Source organism: Bombina bombina, chromosome 7, assembly GCF_027579735.1.
Source record: "Bombina bombina isolate aBomBom1 chromosome 7, aBomBom1.pri, whole genome shotgun sequence".
In the NCBI taxonomy this organism is placed as follows: Eukaryota; Metazoa; Chordata; class Amphibia; order Anura; family Bombinatoridae; genus Bombina; species Bombina bombina.
In genome coordinates this window covers 127630012-127649830 of record NC_069505.1, presented here as the reverse complement: position 1 = coordinate 127649830, position 19819 = coordinate 127630012, and the positions used below count along the sequence as shown (strand labels likewise).

Below are 19819 nucleotides of genomic sequence, written 5' to 3'. Positions count from 1 at the left end.
TTCCTGTTAGGAAGAGATATATTCCATAAGTAATGGATGACCCGTGGACTGACTACACTTAACAAGAGAAAGTTGTTTAAAATTGCATTCCCTTTCTGAATCATGAAAGTTTAATTTTAAATAGATTGCCCCTTTAAAGAATTCAGCCTTAGAACAACTGTTATAAAGGTGCAGCGTAAAATGATCACTGATGTTAAATTACTGTTTCATATTGTCAGGAGATCTAAGCCAGACACCCTTAGAACAGAAATGTTCTATTATGATAAAAGGGTCAATAAGCCTTAGTTATATTGTAGCAATGAAATGCTGAGACCCACAAGATCATCTTTATTTTTCAATGTAATTCGATGTGCGCTCCAAAGTTTGTTCTTAACTGTCCAGCCACTCATAAACAGCCGTCATAATTTCATCATTGCTGTCAAGATTTGTGTTCTTCAAATGTGAGAACAGGCAATAGCCCCTGGGGACAATGTCTGGTGAATACAGTGGGTGATCCAACGGAAAAGCACTTTCTGACTTAAAGGGATATGAAACCCATTTTTTTTTCTTTCATGATTCAGATAGAGCATGCAATTTTGAGCAACTTTCTAATTTAATCCTATTTAAAAAAAAAAATCTTTGTTCTTTTGGTATCTTTATTTGAAAACGCAGGAATATTAGCTTAGGAGCCGGCCCATTTTTAGTTCAGCACCTGGGTAGCGCTTGCCGATTGTTGGCTAAATGTAGCCACCAATCAGCAAGCACTACCTAGGGGGCTGAGCCAAAAATGTGCCTGCTCCTAAGCTTACATTCCTGCTTTTCAAAATAGATACCAAGAGAACAACGAAAATTTGATAATAGGAGTAAATTAGAAAGTTGCTCAAAATCACATGCTCTAAAAATTTGATTTCATATCCCTTTAATTTGCAGTCTCTTCTTTTTAATTATTTTGCACAATTTTCCAATAAAGCATTCTGGGTAATTATCTATTCCTCCAAAGTTTCTCACTCCCAAAACATTCCCAAAACATTCATTACAGTTGACTTACGGTGTCATATACCACCCCTATACTGTGTGTATTAGCAATCTTCACGCACCCATAGGCAGGTCATGAATTTTGTTTACGGTTTCTTCAGTGACAGCTGCTGTTGTTTGAACAGAGCATCTTCACATGACTCACTTCCCAGCTTAAATTCCTGACACCACTTTATAACTTAAAGTTCCAGAAAACAAGTTGAGATTGGTGCATATCCTAAAAGGGCTGATTAAGTCAAAATAATTTGCATAATAAAAGTTTAAAGATTGCTTGCAAGTATTTTAAAATCATTTTCAAAAATAACCAAAATTAGTTACATAGCCATGCTGTCAGGAGAAGTCTGATCCACCCCCCTTATCAGTGTTTAGCATCAGAACACAACAGCTTATTTGCTTCTAGGCATGCTCCAGCAGATAATGAATGTTAAAGTCTTGTATTCTACCAAAGCAAAGGTGGATATAGATGGAGCCATATAATGAATTGTGTAGGTTGAGTTAGAGCTGTACAATTCAGACACTAAAAAGAAAGGGTTAATGGTGAGGCATTGCAGTATACATTTGCATGTAAAGTAATTAAAGTACATATTATATGTTGTCTCTATCCCAACTTGTATTATGTTCCTTTAAAGGGACATAATACAAGTCCCCAAAAAACTTTCATGTTTTAAATAGGGCATGTAATTTTGAACTTCCCAATTTACTTTTATCACCAATTTTGCGTTGTTCTCTTGGTATTTTTAGTTGAAAGCTAAAACTAGGAGGTTCATATGCTAATTTCTTAGACCTTGAAGAGTAATCTGAATGCATTTTGACCACTAGAGGGCATCAGTTCATATGTTTCATATAGATAACATTGAGCTCATGCACATGAAGTGACCTAGGAGTGAGCACTGATTGGCTAAAATACAAGTCTGTCAAAAGAACTGAAATAAGGGGGCAGTCTGCAGAGGCTTAGATACAAGGTAATCACAGGGGTAAAAAGTGTATTATAACTGTGTTGGTTATGCAAAACTGTGGAATGGGTAATAAAGGGATTATCTTTCGTTTTAAACAACAAAAAATCTGGTGTTGACTGTACCTTTAACTAAGCTGTGTCTTGCTGCAGTGGGTCATTGTTATCCCAACAGATACACAAACGTATAGATTTATGTGATGGATCATCATATCATAAGGCCTTCTCCCAGGGAAAATAGTAATGCAGAAAGGAATAAGCACTTCCCCAGTTTATCTCTCAGATATATATATATATATATATATATATATATATATATATATATATATATATATATATATATATATATATATATATACACACACACACACACACTCAGGGCTCGACAAACCCAGGAGCCACTAGCTCCTGACTTATTGAGTTATTCTCCATATATCTATATACAAATACTGCTGTCTGGCTCCTAAATATTTTTACTGGCTCATATATTTTAACAGATTTGTTGACCATATGTGTTGGGAATGTCCTGAATAAAATAGGCCTTCTGTGGTAGTGTTAGTTTTAAAAGCTTTTTTTTTTTTTTTTTTTAAATGGGATATATATATATCATAGAACAATAGTTATAAAGTCATTTTAAAGAAATTGCTTTTTCCATAGCATGTGCCACATTTTATAAGCCTAATCTAGACTCAAATCTAAGGACAACTGTTTCTTGTTTTTTTTTTCTTTTGCAGCATAAAGTCTGAAATGATAAAATGCAGCATAAAGTCTGAAATGATAAAATGCAGCATAAAGTCTGAAATGATAAAATGCAGCATAAAGTCTGAAATGATAAAATGCAGCATAAAGTCTGAAATGATAAAATGCAGCATAAAGTCTGAAATGATAAAATGCAGCATAAAGTCTGAAATGATAAAATGCAGCATAAAGTCTGAAATGATAAAATGCACCATAGACAGGAGAAATGGCACTAAAAGGCACATTCCTTTGGGAATAAAAGAGAAATAAATCCCTTTAACTGGGTTATGAGATAAACATATTAACTTTCACCATACCAAACTAATACCCAACATTTTATATGCTTGATCTTTCTTTCAGAGCTCATAAACAGTATAAAGCAGACATGCTGCCTTCTCCTCTGAACAAAACTGCCGAATGCACACGTCTAGTATAAAGTACCATTAAACTCATAATGAAATGCCCTATAAAATATTTAAAAGTGACAGTGTACTATTAAATTGGTTTTCCCTTAATGTGTTTCCATTGACTTGTACCAGCAGCAGAGTATAAAATGTATAGGAAATTGTTTTTGTATATGAAATAGCTGGTTTTGTTCTTTGGCACCACAATCCCACAATAAAATGGGCTTATATTGCAGGGAAATCAGGTCTCCTTATTTTGTAATTTTCTACACACACAAATGCTTCCTTATCTGTCTGTAAACCAATGCCCAATACTTGGCGAAAAAAATCGAAAAATTATTTTTAATTTTTTTAACTTATCTCTCCTGCCTCCCACTGGGAGTGTAATTTCCTCTGGTTACGTTTACATAGTGTTTACCTTTATTTTAATCATATTTACGACAAAAATACAGTTTGTTTTGCCCGGCCCTTACCTCTAACTGCACCTTTTCTACTTCTCCACAAGGACATTCTGCATGTTTATGTATATTGTCCAACCCCGCTGCAAGCTGTATTTAGTGATCGCATACATCAGCTCAGGGGCTCATTTACATGTGACCCCTGATCACAGCAAACGACTCCATGAAGACAAACCTTAAAAACATGTTATGGGGTGCAACAGTCTGCTTTAAATGTTTAAAGGGACAGTATATACTCATTTTCATATAACTGCATGTAATAGACACTACTATAAAGAATAATATCACAGATACTGATATAAAAATCCAGTATAAAACTGTTTAAAAACTTACTTAGAAGCTCCTAGCTTAACACTGGTTACTGAAAGTGGTTGTATAGCAAAAACAGCAGGCACTCCCCCCTCCCCTGCATATGAATAGACCCTTTACACAAACAGGAGCAAGCTGGAGTAGGTATACATCAGTATTTGCCTAAAACATTGGGGCCTGGTTAGAAATCTGAAAATCAGCACAATGTTATTTAAAAATAAGCAAAACTAGGCATTTTCTTAAAAAAAAAAAAAAAAAAAAAAAGCTGTATAGGCTATATAAATGGATCATCTACAAAACATTTATGCAAAGACAAATTTAGTGTATAATGTTCCTTTAAAACATTTTGTATACAGATCTTTTGCAATTTAATACTTGCATTTACTATTTATATATAAATGTGTTATTAATGCCCCCTTTACATATAAGCTGAAAATAAGTGTACAAGACGCAATCTAAAAATATATAAATGCTTTAATTTGAGAAGTACAAAACTTGTCAGGATACTTCTTGGAAACATTCCCTATGTGGGATGTCTGTATACAAACAAAAATAGATATAAATCGGAGATGCACTTTGCTCTAAAACTGGTCAGTATTGTATTGCTTTATGTGTATAAAAATGAATTTATAGTACAGTATATATATTTACATATACATACATATATATATATTTATTACGGGTCTCTTATTTTTCTCCAAGAATCAGGCAGGAATCCTGCCCTGACTGTTATCCATTTCAAATCAGACTTCAATAATTTAAATATATTACACTTAAAGTGGGTGAGAACAAACAAAATATCTCAATCCAGTGGTGGCGACTCACTATAAAGTGAACAGGAAAATGTTTTGATTGTCTCAGTTCTTTATACAGGTCCAGATTTAAAAAAAGTCATAAAGGAAATCCATACGTTTGCATTGTTCCTAAGGCAACGTGTGTCTGGTCCTCATGTATTCGCCATAAGAAGCAAGATGCTCTCTTTTATGGTCTCTTAAGTAAATCCGTATTTAGCTGTCCATACTTTTTTGGGGAGTAAAGGAAGCCATGTTTCTGAACTCAACAAGAGACAAAACTCTTTGTATGAACGACATCTTTATATAGTCCGTCCATACGATTCTTGGCAGGTCCATATCCCCAGATAGGCTCACCGGTTTCTCTCTGCAGTAAGGTATTTAAGTGCTGCAGACCCATAACGCCTGGACATGTCCTGATGAAATTCGTCTTTCAGCATCTGGACGCAAACGCGGTAGTTTTCGCTGGAGCGGAACTTTGAGATATCAAAGCTGGGAGCATGAGGCATGTGAATGATGAAGGCATTAGGAAGAACCACCAGTTCATACTCCTGAAGAGAGAGCAGGAAATGTGATTGCCTTACATTTCACACATACATTATGCTCAATCACTTAAAAGAACAGTAAACACCTTGAGATTTTAATAGAAAATGTTTAGGTATGCAGAGTAAAACAATGTTGCACTTTATTTTTCTCCCTTTTCATGTAGTCTAGCTCTGAATCTTGTGAATTTTCTAAATCTCAGAACTAATGCAGGCTTCTCAAGACTAACCCTGCTACATATCTTTCCCTAATTGGCTTAAAAAAAGAACCGTAAAACAATGCATTTTATATGAACATAATCACTGTGGCAAGCCTTTTTGTCTGTAGACTCAAGCCCGGATTGGCTCCACCAAATAAGACAATTGGTTAGTGGAGGTTAGCTATAAAAAAAACAATTGCAGTGAAAACGATAGTGTATGTAAAACTGTTTAGACTTGGCCGATAAGTTATTGTATAGCAAGACCTTAGAAGTGTCTTGTAATCAGATAAAGTTCATTGTCCCTTTAAGAGGGTCATTAGTAGCCTTACCTGAGCATCCAGCTCCATTATATGAGATACTTTGTTCCAGCCAAAGCCCAGGAAGCGCTGATCATACTCAGGGCAGTCTCGCCTAACCACCACATATGGTTCAAAGTCTGGTGCCCAGTCTACTTTATATGGCGTAGTAGCAGTCCTCCATTTTGCATAGTTAGTAGGCGCATGACCCTTTTCCCACACGTGATATCTACAGGAAGTCACAGATATAGCTTTATCAGTAAGTACACAACAACAACAAACATCTGCCCTTAACTAAATGAATCAATAAATACATTTTCTAATCACACATTTAAAGGGATATGAAAACCAAAATTTTCCTTTCATGATTCAAATAGAGAATACAATTTTAAACAACTTTGCAATTTACTTCTATTATCTGGTTTGCTCCGTTCTCTTAGTATCCTTTACTGGAAAAACAGCAATGCATATGGGTGAGCCAATAACATGAGGAATATATGTGCTGCAGCTCCTGAGCCTACCTAGGTATGCTTTTCAACAACAGATACCAAGAGAAAGAACAAATTAGATAATAGAAATTTATAGAAAGTTATTTAAAATGACGTGCTCCCTCTAAATCATGAAAGAAAACGTTTAGGTTTCTCTGTGTTCATAGTTTTATTTATAGCTCATATATCTCGTGCAGAAGTTATGTACAAATTCATATAATTCGTTAGTGTTAGCAACTATGAAAATGGAAAATATAAAAAGTAAAATAATCTGATATTTTGCAGCTCAGTTGTTTTGAAAGGTAACATTTGTTTTAGATATTTATATTTTTGCTAAGATTCACTTCCGCAAAACAGCAAATCTCTGAATTAAATTTGTTATAGAGCATGTAATTTTATCACTAGCAACACTGTAAATTTATTTGTATTACCCCTCCCCATGAATGTGTTAAACACATAGTTAAAATATCTCTTGGGAGCTGCATGGAACTGTTGGTCAGTGAGACAATCAGCAGTGGTAGTAGTTAACCGACTTTATTATGGTTTTTATTTTATTAAGCAGATTTAGAGTGAAGTGCATGGCTAGTTGTTCATTTGTGTGTCACCTCCAGTTGCTGACATAATGATTTTTTTTCTCTATTAATACAATTTGGTTTTGCAAATTCCATCTCTTTCTTTAGTTTATGCAGGTCTTTAATGCCATGTTATAAAGAGGGAATTACTTTGGCTTTTGCAGTGTTGTATACAGATAGATTACATGCAAACAAACTACTGAAACAAACATATTTCTGCACAAATTCTAATTTTAGCCCTAATTTATATTATATATATTTTATATTTGTCTTTATGCATAATATATAGGTTCTAAGCACTATATATGAAAGGTGCATAAAACTTAAAAGGGACATTAAACACTAAACAAATACTAAATAGAATGATGCATTCAAAGAAAAGATTAGTCTGAGAATAAGATGTAGATGGATTTTAAGTCATTAGTTGTTTAAATATTGAGAAAATAATTCTAAAGTTTTAGTGTCTATAAAACAATGGGAGCTGCCATGTTGTAACTTAGGTTACCTTCTCTGCTGTGGCCAATTAGAAACAGTTTTAAATAAGTTTCTAGAGTGGGCAGCCAATAGCTGTGTGGAATATAACAGTGTTTTGCACTTCCATTTCTAACAGCAACTGAAATGCTCACAATTTCAAAATGTAATTGCAGGAAAAGGGGACAAAATAAATCATGACAGTATATTGCAGAGGTTTTTTTATTTAAGATTTATCATTTTATATTACCATCTCAAAGTGTTTAATGTCCCTTTAAGTGCACACACATTATTTAAATAGAATCAGTTTTGTAATACGTATGTAAAACTAGTAAAAATGAACATTGTTCAAGTGGTAGCTTTTACTTTGCACACTAAGCATGTATACATATTCATTGTGTACCTATATTCAAACACCATTGTCTGCACATATTGCCTGGGGAAAGACTCCATTTTCATCATTACTAATGAATACATGCCACGTCTGGCTATAAAGGCAGTTGGACTGTTTGAAAATGAGGGTGCACATGGCATATTTACATACTGTATGTTCTAGGCACATTAATGAAAGTCATAAGTATTGTAAAAAACGTTTAGGTTTCATGTCCCTTTAACATAGTACATAGTGTTTGGGACAGCACGTTTACGGTTTTGTATCACTTGGTTTTTCTTTCACCGACATATTACTGATCACAGGGTTTTTTTATATTTATGGTTTCAAAAACAAGTTTCTGTGCAAGTTTGAAGGAGCAATTTGTATCAGTGATTTTTAGCACTTCAAAGCAGTAATGTACATCACAAATTCTCTTCTCTAATTATTTAAAATCAAGCCAGACATAGGAGCCAATGTGAAGTCTTGAATATGGTGCATCATGGTGGTGGTGTTATTTTATATGAATGGAATTTCCCCATTTTGATAAAGGGACAGTTTACCTTAAAACTTTCTCGCCTTTTAATTTGCTCCCAATGATTCATTTTACCTGCTGGAGTGTATTAAATTGTTTACAAATTTCTAGTTTACCTTTATATCAGAATCAAAATAGCTGATTTTGCCTGTGGTATCCCCACTGATATACTGAAAGTTTCTATACTTAAGTATAGGCTATAAAATAAAAACTATGTAAACATAACCAGCAAAAGAAATTACATTTCCAGTGGGAGGTAAGAAGGATAAGCAATACAATGTTAATTTCCAAGTATTGGGATTTGGTATATAACCATAAATAAGATAAGGAAGCATTTATGTGTACAGAAGGTGCTAACATAAGGAGATCTGATTTCCGTGCAAGCTCATCCAATTTTGTAGGGCTGTGGTGTCAAAACCAGCTATTTCATTTACATAATTAAACTTAAATAAGTAATTTCTAACACATTTTATACTCTACAGCTTGTATAAAAAGTCATTGGAAATACATTAAGGGAAAAACAATTTAAAAGTACAATTGCCCCTTTGTAAAGTTTTATAATAAATAAATAAAAACAACTTCCTAGCAACATGCTTTTTCTTAGCTTAGTAAGTAAATGTGTCTCTCCTTTATCATTGCAAGTTCCTCTAAAATAAAAATATGCTTATAGTAGCATAGTTTAAAGGCCATTATTTAAAAAATAAGTCTTTATCTTGTACTATTTTTTAGATCCCTAAAGATATTTGTATCTGTGATTAGTGACCGCACATGGTATAGATTTGAAATTTTTGTATATTGGCGTTTCATTCTTCTAGGTGTGCAGGGATTGATAACATTTTTATAATTATTTTTAAGACAACCTTTACTTATGCATTTATTTTTATTTTTCATTAAAGCGACATTACACACTAAATAAATGCTATATAGAATGATGCATTCAAAGAAAAGATTAGTCTGAGAATAACATGTAGATATATTTTTAAAAGTTTAAATCAGCTGTTTAAATATATATATAGACAAAATTAGTGTAAAGTTTTAGTGTCTGTAAAACAACGGGAGCTGCCATGTTGTAACTTAGGTTACCTTCTCTGCTGTGGCCAATTAGGGGCAGCTACAAATAGGTCACTAGAGTGTGCAGCCAATGGCTGTGTAGAATATAACAATGTTCTGCACTTTTATTTGTAACAGGAACTGAAAAGCTCACAATTTCAGAACGAAATTACAGGAAATGGGGACAAAATAAATAATGAAAGTATATTGCAGAATTTTTTATTTATATACGATTTATCATTTTATATTACCATCTCAAAGTGTTTAAATTCCCTTTAATGTTAAGGGAATGCTAGCCACTGTATTTATACACACACACATATGCAATGTGATTGCTAACCTTCTGCACGTGCACACTGGGTACTGTAACAGGAGTGTGCGTACAAAAGGTACAGATGTGTTGGATCCCTGTGGTCCCTGGTACATAAGGTTGCTCCTCTACTGCTACATCTTTGATTTGTTATTATTTTATTTTTTTTAAAGACAAACAAACAAAACAACTACAAAACAGATTAGGGTAAGAAATATTTGCTATTGCTTTACTATAAGACGATGGTCCTTTTAATCACGATGCTGTGTTTAGTTGCCCCTTTACATGTTCAATTCCTATTCATCTATTTTTCTTTTTCTTTAGTTTCCAACTTTATTAAAGCTACACTAAACCCACATTTTTTTTTTCTTTAATGATTCAGATAGAGCATGCAATTTTAACCAACTTTCTAATTTACTCCTATTATCAATTTTTCTTCGTTCTCTTGCTATCTTTACTTGAAAAAGCAGGAATGTAAGCTTAAGAGTCAGCCCACTTTTGGTTTAGCATCCGAGTAGCGCTTCCTGATTGGTGGCTAAATGTAGCAAACCAATCAGCAACTCTACCCAGGTGCTGAACCAAAAATGGGCTGGCTCCTTACCTTACATACCAGCATTTTCAAATAAAGATATCAAGAGAATGAAGAAAAATTGATAATAGGACAAAATTAGAAAGGTGCTTAAAATTGCAGGCTCTATCTGAATCATGAAATAAAAAATGTGGGTTTAGTATCCCTTTAAGCAGAATGTACTGTACATATTGCAACATTTAAGAAGACATAAAAATCAAAATAGCAAAAGTGTAACAGTATCAAAAGGCTTTGAACAGAATGTTAATAAATTAAAGGCCAGTATAAAATAATACTCTTAATAACAGGGACACTTTAATTCATTAACGTTTACAAAGATTCTTATGTGCGTTATGGTAAACAGACGCCGATCCTCCCCCGCATCTGCTGCTTTCATTAGCATATAGATGACGAATCCGGCTTCCTCCAATCGTTGCGTTGCTCCACAAGCTGGACGCCAAAGGGGACACACAATGATTGGAGGAAGCCAGATTAGTCATCGTTCTGCTAACTACATCGGGAACTGCGGGCAGAGGATTGGCGTTATGTTAACCATAACGCAATGGTAAGTATTTTTAAAAAAACATAATTTATGCTTACCTGATAAATTCCTTTCTTCTGTTGTGTGATCAGTCCACGGGTCATCATTACTTCTGGGATATTATCTGCTCCCCTACAGGAAGTGCAAGAGGATTCACCCAGCAGAGTTGCTATATAGCTCCTCCCCTCTACGTCACCTCCAGTCATTCGACCAAAGACCAACGAGAAAGGAGAAGCCAAGGGTGTAGTGGTGACTGAATTATAATTTAAAAAATATGTACCTGCCTTAAAAAACAGGGCGGGCCGTGGACTGATCACACAACAGAAGAAAGGAATTTATCAGGTAAGCATAAATTATGTTTTCTTCTGTTATGTGTGATCAGTCCACGGGTCATCATTACTTCTGGGATACCAATACCAAAGCAAAAGTACACGGATGACGGGAGGGATAGGCAGGCTCATTATACAGAAGGAACCACTGCCTGAAGAACCTTTCTCCCAAAAATAGCCTCCGAAGAAGCAAAAGTGTCAAATTTGTAAAATTTGGAAAAAGTATGAAGCGAAGACCAAGTTGCAGCCTTGCAAATCTGTTCAACAGAGGCCTCATTCTTAAAGGCCCAAGTGGAAGCCACAGCTCTAGTGGAGTGAGCTGTAATTCTTTCAGGAGGCTGCTGTCCAGCAGTCTCATAGGCTAAACGTATTATGCTACGAAGCCAAAAAGAGAGAGAGGTAGCAGAAGCTTTTTGACCTCTCCTCTGTCCAGAATAAACGACAAACAGGGAAGAAGTTTGGCGAAAATCTTTAGTTGCCTGCAAGTAGAACTTGAGGGCACGAACTACATCCAGATTGTGTAGAAGACGTTCCTTCTTTGAAGAAGGATTTGGACACAAGGAGGGAACAACAATCTCTTGATTGATATTCCTGTTAGAGACAACCTTAGGTAAGAACCCAGGTTTAGTACGCAGAACTACCTTGTCTGAGTGAAAGATCAGATAAGGAGAATCACAATGAAGGGCTGATAACTCAGAGACTCTTCGAGCCGAGGAAATAGCCATTAAAAATAGAACTTTCCAAGATAACAATCTTATATCAATGGAATGAAGGGGTTCAAACGGAACACCCTGTAAAACGTTAAGAACTAAGTTTAAACTCCATGGCGGAGCAACAGTTTTAAACACAGGCTTGATCCTAGCTAAAGCCTGACAAAAGGCCTGGATGTCTGAATTTTCTGACAGACGCCTGTGTAACAAGATGGACAGAGCTGAGATCTGTCCCTTTAATGAGCTAGCCGATAAACCCTTTTCTAAACCTTCTTGTAGAAAAGACAATATCCTAGGAATCCTAACCTTACTCCAGGAGTAATCTTTGGATTCACACCAGTATAAGTATTTACGCCATATTTTATGGTAAATCTTTCTGGTAACAGGCTTCCTAGCCTGTATCAGGGTATCAATAACCGACTCAGAAAACCCACGTTTTGATAAAATCAAGCGTTCAATTTCCAAGCAGTCAGCTTCAGAGAAGTTAGACTTTGATGTTTGAATGGACCCTGAATCAGAAGGTCCTGTCTTAGAGGTAGAGACCACGGCGGACAGGATGACATGTCCACTAGATCTGCATACCAAGTCCTGCGCGGCCATGCAGGCGCTATTAGAATCACTGATGCTCTCTCCTGTTTGATTTTGGCAATCAATCGAGGAAGCAGCGGGAAGGGTGGAAACACATAAGCCATCCTGAAGTTCCAAGGTGCTGTCAAAGCATCTATCAGAACCGCTCCCGGATCCCTGGATCTGGATCCGTAGCGAGGAAGTTTGGCGTTCTGGCGAGACGCCATGAGATCTATCTCTGGTTTGCCCCAACGTCGAAGTATTTGGGCAAAGACCTCCGGATGAAGTTCCCACTCCCCCGGATGAAGAGTCTGGCGACTCAAGAAATCCGCCTCCCAGTTCTCCACTCCCGGGATGTGGATTGCTGACAGGTGGCAAGAGTGATACTCTGCCCAGCGAATTATCTTTGATACTTCTATCATTGCTAGGGAGCTTCTTGTCCCTCCCTGATGGTTGATGTAAGCTACAGTCGTGATGTTGTCCGACTGAAACCTGATGAACCCCCGAGTCTTTAACTGGGGCCAAGCTAGAAGGGCATTGAGAACTGCTCTCAATTCCAGAATGTTTATTGGCAGGAGACTTTCCTCCTGACTCCATTGTCCCTGAGCCTTCAGAGAATTCCAGACAGCGCCCCAACCTAGAAGGCTGGCGTCTGTTGTTACAATTGTCCAGTCCGGCCTGCTGAAAGGCATCCCCCTGGACAGATGTGGCCGAGAAAGCCACCATAGAAGAGAGTTTCTGGTCTCTTGATCCAGATTCAGAGTGGGGGACAAATCTGAGTAATCCCCATTCCACTGACTCAGCATGCACAATTGCAGCGGTCTGAGATGTAGGCGTGCAAAGGGAACTATGTCCATTGCTGCTACCATTAAGCCGATCACCTCCATGCATTGAGCTACTGACGGGAGTTGAATGGAATGAAGGACACGGCATGCATTTAGAAGCTTTGTTAATCTGTCTTCTGTCAGATAAATCTTCATTTCTACGGAATCTATAAGAGTCCCCAAAAATGGAACCCTTGTGAGAGGCAAGAGAGAACTCTTCTTTTCGTTCACTTTCCATCCATGCGACCTTAGAAATGCCAGAACTAACTCTGTATGAGACTTGGCAGTTTGAAAGCTTGAAGCTTGTATCAGAATGTCGTCTAGGTACGGAGCTACCGAAATTCCTCGCGGTCTCAGAACCGCCAGAAGGGCACCCAGAACCTTTGTGAAGATTCTTGGAGCCGTAGCCAATCCGAATGGAAGAGCTACAAACTGGTAATGCCTGTCTAAGAAGGCAAACCTTAGATACCGGTAATGATCTTTGTGAATCGGTATGTGAAGGTAAGCATCCTTTAAATCCACTGTGGTCATGTACTGACCCTTTTGGATCATGGGTAAGATTGTCCGAATAGTTTCCATTTTGAACGATGGAACTCTTAGGAATTTGTTTAGGATCTTTAAATCCAAGATTGGCCTGAAAGTTCCCTCTTTTTTGGGAACCACAAACAGGTTTGAGTAAAACCCTTGTCCTTGTTCCGACCGCGGAACCGGATGGATCACTCCCATTAATAATAGATCTTGTACACAGCGTAGAAACGCGTCTTTCTTTATTTGGTTTGTTGACAACCTTGACAGATGAAATCTCCCTCGTGGGGGAGATAATTTGAAGTCTAGAAGGTATCCCTGAGATATGATCTCTAGCGCCCAGGGATCCTGGACATCTCTTGCCCAAGCCTGGGCGAAGAGAGAGAGTCTGCCCCCCACTAGATCCGGTCCCGGATCGGGGGCCCTCGGTTCATGCTGTCTTAGGGGCAGCAGCAGGTTTTCTGGCCTGCTTGCCCTTATTCCAGGACTGGTTAGGTTTCCAGCCTTGTCTGTAACGAGCAACAGCTCCTTCCTGTTTTGGTGCAGTGGAAGTTGATGCTGCACCTGCTTTGAAATTCCGAAAGGGACGAAAATTAGACTGTCTAGCCTTAGCTTTGGCCTTGTCTTGAGGTAGAGCGTGGCCCTTACCTCCTGTAATGTCAGCGATAATTTCTTTCAAACCGGGCCCAAATAAAGTTTGCCCCTTGAAAGGTATATTAAGTAATTTGGACTTAGAAGTTACATCAGCCGACCAGGATTTTAGCCACAGCGCCCTACGTGCCTGAATGGCGAATCCTGAATTCTTAGCCGTAAGTTTGGTTAAATGTACTACGGCCTCCGAAACGAATGAATTAGCTAGTTTAAGGACTCTAAGCCTGTCCGTAATGTCGTCCAGCGTAGCGGAACTAAGGTTCTCTTCCAGAGACTCAATCCAAAATGCTGCCGCAGCCGTAATCGGCGCGATGCATGCAAGGGGTTGCAATATCAAACCTTGTTGAACAAACATTTTCTTAAGGTAACCCTCTAATTTTTTATCCATAGGATCTGAAAAAGCACAGCTATCCTCCACCGGGATAGTGGTGCGCTTAGCTAAAGTAGAAACTGCTCCCTCCACCTTAGGGACCGTTTGCCATAAGTCCCGTGTGGTGGCGTCTATTGGAAACATCTTTCTAAATATTGGAGGGGGTGAGAACGGCACACCGGGTCTATCCCACTCCTTAGTAACAATTTCAGTTAATCTCTTAGGTATAGGAAAAACGTCAGTACTCGCCGGTACCGCAAAGTATTTATCCAACCTACACATTTTCTCTGGTATTGCAACAGTGTTACAATCGTTAAGAGCCGCTAAGACCTCCCCTAGTAATACACGGAGGTTTTCCAATTTAAATTTAAAATTTGAAATATCTGAATCCAATCTGCTTGGATCAGAACCGTCACCTACAGAATGAAGCTCTCCGTCCTCATGCTCTGCAAGCTGTGACGCAGTATCAGACATGGCCCTAGAATTATCAGCGCACTCTGTTCTCACCCCAGAGTGATCACGCTTGCCTCTTAGTTCTGGTAACTTAGCTAAAACTTCAGTCATAACAGTAGCCATATCTTGTAATGTTATCTGTAATGGCTGCCCAGATGTACTAGGCGCCATAATATCACGCACCTCCCGGGCGGGAGACGCAGGTACTGACACGTGAGGCGAGTTAGACGGCATAACTCTCCCCTCGCTGTTTGGTGAAATTTGTTCAATTTGTACAGATTGGCTTTTATTTAAAGTAGCATCAATACAGTTAGTACATAAATTTCTATTGGGCTCCACCTTGGCATTGGAACAAATGACACAGGTATCTTCCTCTGAATCAGACATGTTTAACACACTAGCAATAAACATGCAACTTGGTTACAATCTTATTTAACAAAAACGTACTGTGCCTCAAAGAAGCACTAAACGATTAAATGACAGTTGAAATAATGAACTGAAAAACAGTTATAGCATCACTCTTTAAAAACAACATAACTTGTTAGCAAAGGTTTGTTCCCATTAGTAAAGCAATACTAATTAAATTTTAAACATAAAAATCACAGAGCAACGTTTTAAAACACAGTCACTATATAAATCTCACAGCTCTGCTGAGAGAATCTACTTCCCTTCAAAGAAGTTTGAAGACCCCTGAGTTCTGTTAGAGATGAACCGGATCATACAGAAAATATAAGTGTAACTGACTGGAAATTTTTGATGCGTAGCAAAGAGCGCCAAAAACGGCCCCTCCCCCTCACACACAGCAGTGAGAGAGAAACGAAACTGTCATAATCAAAACAAGCAAACTGCCAAGTGGAAAAATAATGCCCAAATATTTGTTCACTCAGTACCTCAGAAATGCAAACGATTCTACATTCCAGCAAAAACGTTTAACATAAATTAAATACCTATTAAAAGGTGTAATGTATTTTAACAGAGTAATTCCGGTGAAATACCATCCCCAGAACACTGAAGTGTAGAGTATACATACATGTCATTATAACGGTATAGCAGGATTTTCTCATCAATTCCATTCAGAAAATAAAAACTGCTACATACCTCAATGCAGATTCAACTGCCCGCTGTCCCCTGATCTGAAGCTTTTACCTCCCTCAGATGGCCGAGAAACAGCAATATGATCTTAACTACTCCGGTTAAAATCATAAGAAAAACTCTGGTAGATTCTTCTTCAAACTCTGCCAGAGAAGTAATAACACGCTCCGGTGCTATTGTAAAATAACAAACTTTTGATTGAAGTTATAAAAACTAAGTATAATCACCATAGTCCTCTCACACCTCCTATCTAGTCTTTGGGTGCAAGAGAATGACTGGAGGTGACGTAGAGGGGAGGAGCTATATAGCAACTCTGCTGGGTGAATCCTCTTGCACTTCCTGTAGGGGAGCAGATAATATCCCAGAAGTAATGATGACCCGTGGACTGATCACACATAACAGAAGAAATAAGCTTCTTTGTAAACTTTAATGAATTAAAGTGACCCTATTTTTAATAGTATTATTTGATACTGGCCTTTAATTTATTACAGTTTACATCCACTTTAAAGTCTATGAAGAAAAGAATTGACAGAATATACAGAAATAAAAAAAAACAGACGTCATCTCACCTGAAAGTGTAAAGTGCCCCCATATCCAGCATGGAGAGCAGTTCTGCTTTGGATTTTGGAAAGGACAGTCGATAACGCAAAGTTTCAAAGGCAGGAACTATAAGAGCGGTTTTAGAACTTGCTATGCTCTGCTGCTCTATGGATTTCCTAAACAGATAAGAGAGATTATAGTCACAACACTCATATAAAGGGAACAGGCGCCATACGCATAGTGCTGTGCAAACCAGATTGTGTATTACTAGAACAAAATAAAAACATCTAAGGAAGGACGGGAATATGGGGAAATACAAGTTAACTTTTAGATACAAGGCCGGGGTAAATTAAATGCGATACAAATACTTTTAAAAGGGACAGTCTACTCCAGTATTTTTATTGTTTAAAAAGATAGATAATCCCTTTATTACCCATGACCCAGCTTTGCATAACCAACACAGTTATATTAATACACATTTTACCTCTGAGATTACTTTGTATCTAAGCCTTTGCAGACTGCCCACTTATCTCAGTGCTTTTCACAGATGTGAATTTAAGCCAATCAGTGCTGACTCCTGGGTAACTCCACGGGCATGAGCACAATGCCATCTATATGGCATACATGAACTAATGCCCTCTAGCTGTGAAAAACTTTTAAATGCCCTGAGATAAGAGGTGGCCTTCAAGGGCTTCGAAATTAGCATATGAGCCTAGGTTTAACGTTCAACTAAGAATACCAAGCGAAAAAAGCAAATTTGATGATAAAAGTAAATCGGAAAGTTGTTTAAAATTACATGCCCTATCTGAATTATAAAAGTGTAATTTTGACTTGACTGTCCCTTTAAGATGAAATGTAATTAAAAAATTACACAAACCTCAAATATTCATACAATCCGTACATGGGTAGGAAGTCGATGTCAGAGAGAAACACATAGGGAGTCTGTGAATTGCGAAGTGCCACATTCCGCAGAAGGTTAACAGGATATAATTGTCCTTCCTTGTACACAATATGGTATCCAACGTTGGTGCGAGACTGTAGAACTTCAGATGCCTGAGCATAACGCAAGAACTGCTGGGCTTCAGCATCGGACAGGTACAGCGCCAGGCTCATCGGACCCTCCCAGTGTCTGCATATCAGCTCTAGCATCTGCAATCTACATATTAAAAAAATAATTAAAAAAAAAATGGATTAACAATCATCAGCCAGATGGAAAACTTATGGCAGCCAAGTCTGCGTTTTAAATACAAGAATATATTGAATAAAATGCCGTTCTCCTTTCTAAAATAGCCTGTTATTCTGTGCGTAACATTTACTAACCTGTCCATGGAGAGTTGCGCCACTAGGGTAACATCATAGGGATCTGGAGGTGGCGACTGATGTGGAAGAAAGGAGAGGTGAACACGGTGAGATGATAGACCCTCTCTACGGAAGTCATAGCATGGATCTTCCTCATCCAGCTGTGCCAGCGCAGCCTAGAATAAACCCCAACATTAGTGATGGGCATATATGCCATTTAACTAGTGCATATAACAATTGTAAGGAGGAGTAAGCAAAACTAAATAAATAAATGTTTACTGTCCCTTTAAAAAGGGAAATACCTGAAATGTTTGTGACATTTGATTGGCTGCCTGATGGGGAATACAACTTTTTTTCACTTGTTACATTATAGTCTTTGTTCTGGTCTAAGTTTTGCTTGGAATGTAAACAAATCACTGCGACTTCTAGAGATTCGCTAACAGATGAACAACCATGTTTAAATCAGCATCTCACTGATTACTGTGTTATTTAGTAATATAGGTAACAAAAACAACATGTAGAGGGATCCGCTCACAAACCGGTGCTTTTATTGTCAAATCCACTTAAAAACAACATATCGGTCAGGATCAATCAATACAGGAGATCCATGTACAAGCAGTCTTACGCGTTTCAGCTACCTGCTGTAATAGACTGACGTCATGTCTCCCTTCACCTGTTTAAATATCTGAAATAATTAGGATACAACCCTCACCTATTTTAACCCTTTAGCGGTTGATCTAAGTGGATACTATATTGGACTATACTTATGGATATTATTGTTTTCTATCTTAACCTTGAATTAATGATTTATAATCAGATTTGCCACCCTTTTGTTATCCATTTTTATATTCTAATAAAAAGGTGTCAAATATAAAACTACAGATACTATATCAAATATTGTAGAGCTAACTTTAATTCTAATTATTATTTTTTTAATATTTATCATTTTAGTTTTAGAATTAAAGTCCCAAAGATGGAGTTGGAAAAAGGACCTATTCACAGAAATTAATTAAGTTATATCTTGAATTCAGAACATTTGGTATCCTGGTTTTTAATTTAAACATCCAAAATATCTCTCTTTTAGTAGTAAGTCTGTAGAACTGCAATTTTACTTTTCTATATAAAATACTGTTCATCGCCCTCACCTCTTGCCCCCCATGCGGTTCACCATTTGGGCAGCCAATCAGCTCTCTGCGCAGCAGACTCCCATCATACTCCAGAAACGTTAGATAGAGAGTCCGGAAAAGCTCCACGTGCTTGTTCTTCACACGCAGCTTGTGGGGAGAATTCCAGTGAATCACCTGCATTGTATAATGTGGTTATCAACAGGAACAAGCAAACATCTTCCTGATGTAGAGGGAACTTCCATATGAAAATGATAAAGTGACTGAAGAAAGTAAATATTCAATCCTATTATATAAAAGGGGGGGGAAGAGAGCAAAAGAGAGGGGGCAAAAGAGGGGCAAGAGAGGGGGCAAAAGAGGGGCGAGAGAGCGCAAAAGAGGGGGAGAGAGAGAGCGCAAGTGCAAAAAAGAGGGGAGAGAGCGCAAAAGAGAGGGGGGAGAGAAAGAGGGGAGAGAGAGCAAAAGAGAGGGGGAGAGAGAGAGGGCAAAAGAGAGGGGTGAGAGAGCGTAAAATAGAGAGGGGGAGAGAGCGTAAAAGAGAGGGGGAAGAGAGAGAGAGCTCAAAAGAGAGGGGGGATAAAGAGAGGGAGAGAGACAGCAAAAGAGAGGGGGGGAGAGCGCAAAAGAGAAGGGGAGAGAAAGAGAGTGCAAAAGAGAGGGGGGAGAGAAAGAGAGTGCAAAAGAGAGGGGGGAGAGCGCAAAAGAGGGGGGGAGAGAGAGGGCAAA

The 19819-nt window shown here is 37.8% G+C and overlaps 1 protein-coding gene across 1 annotated transcript in view; it reads right to left on the bottom strand.

Moving 5' to 3' along the window:
• Positions 1–4331: 4331 nt before the first annotated feature.
• The window catches only part of LARGE2 (LARGE xylosyl- and glucuronyltransferase 2), a 124382-nt gene continuing 108894 nt past the window's right edge, over positions 4332–19819 (bottom strand). The window contains exons 9-14 of the mRNA XM_053689306.1: positions 19115–19270; positions 17991–18145; positions 17548–17826; positions 16700–16846; positions 5738–5933; positions 4332–5217 (exon numbers count right to left, since the gene is read on the bottom strand). Coding sequence (XP_053545281.1) covers positions 5020–5217; positions 5738–5933; positions 16700–16846; positions 17548–17826; positions 17991–18145; positions 19115–19270 — 1131 coding nt within the window. The 3' untranslated portion in view covers positions 4332–5019. The remainder of the gene's footprint in view (positions 5218–5737; positions 5934–16699; positions 16847–17547; positions 17827–17990; positions 18146–19114; positions 19271–19819) is intronic.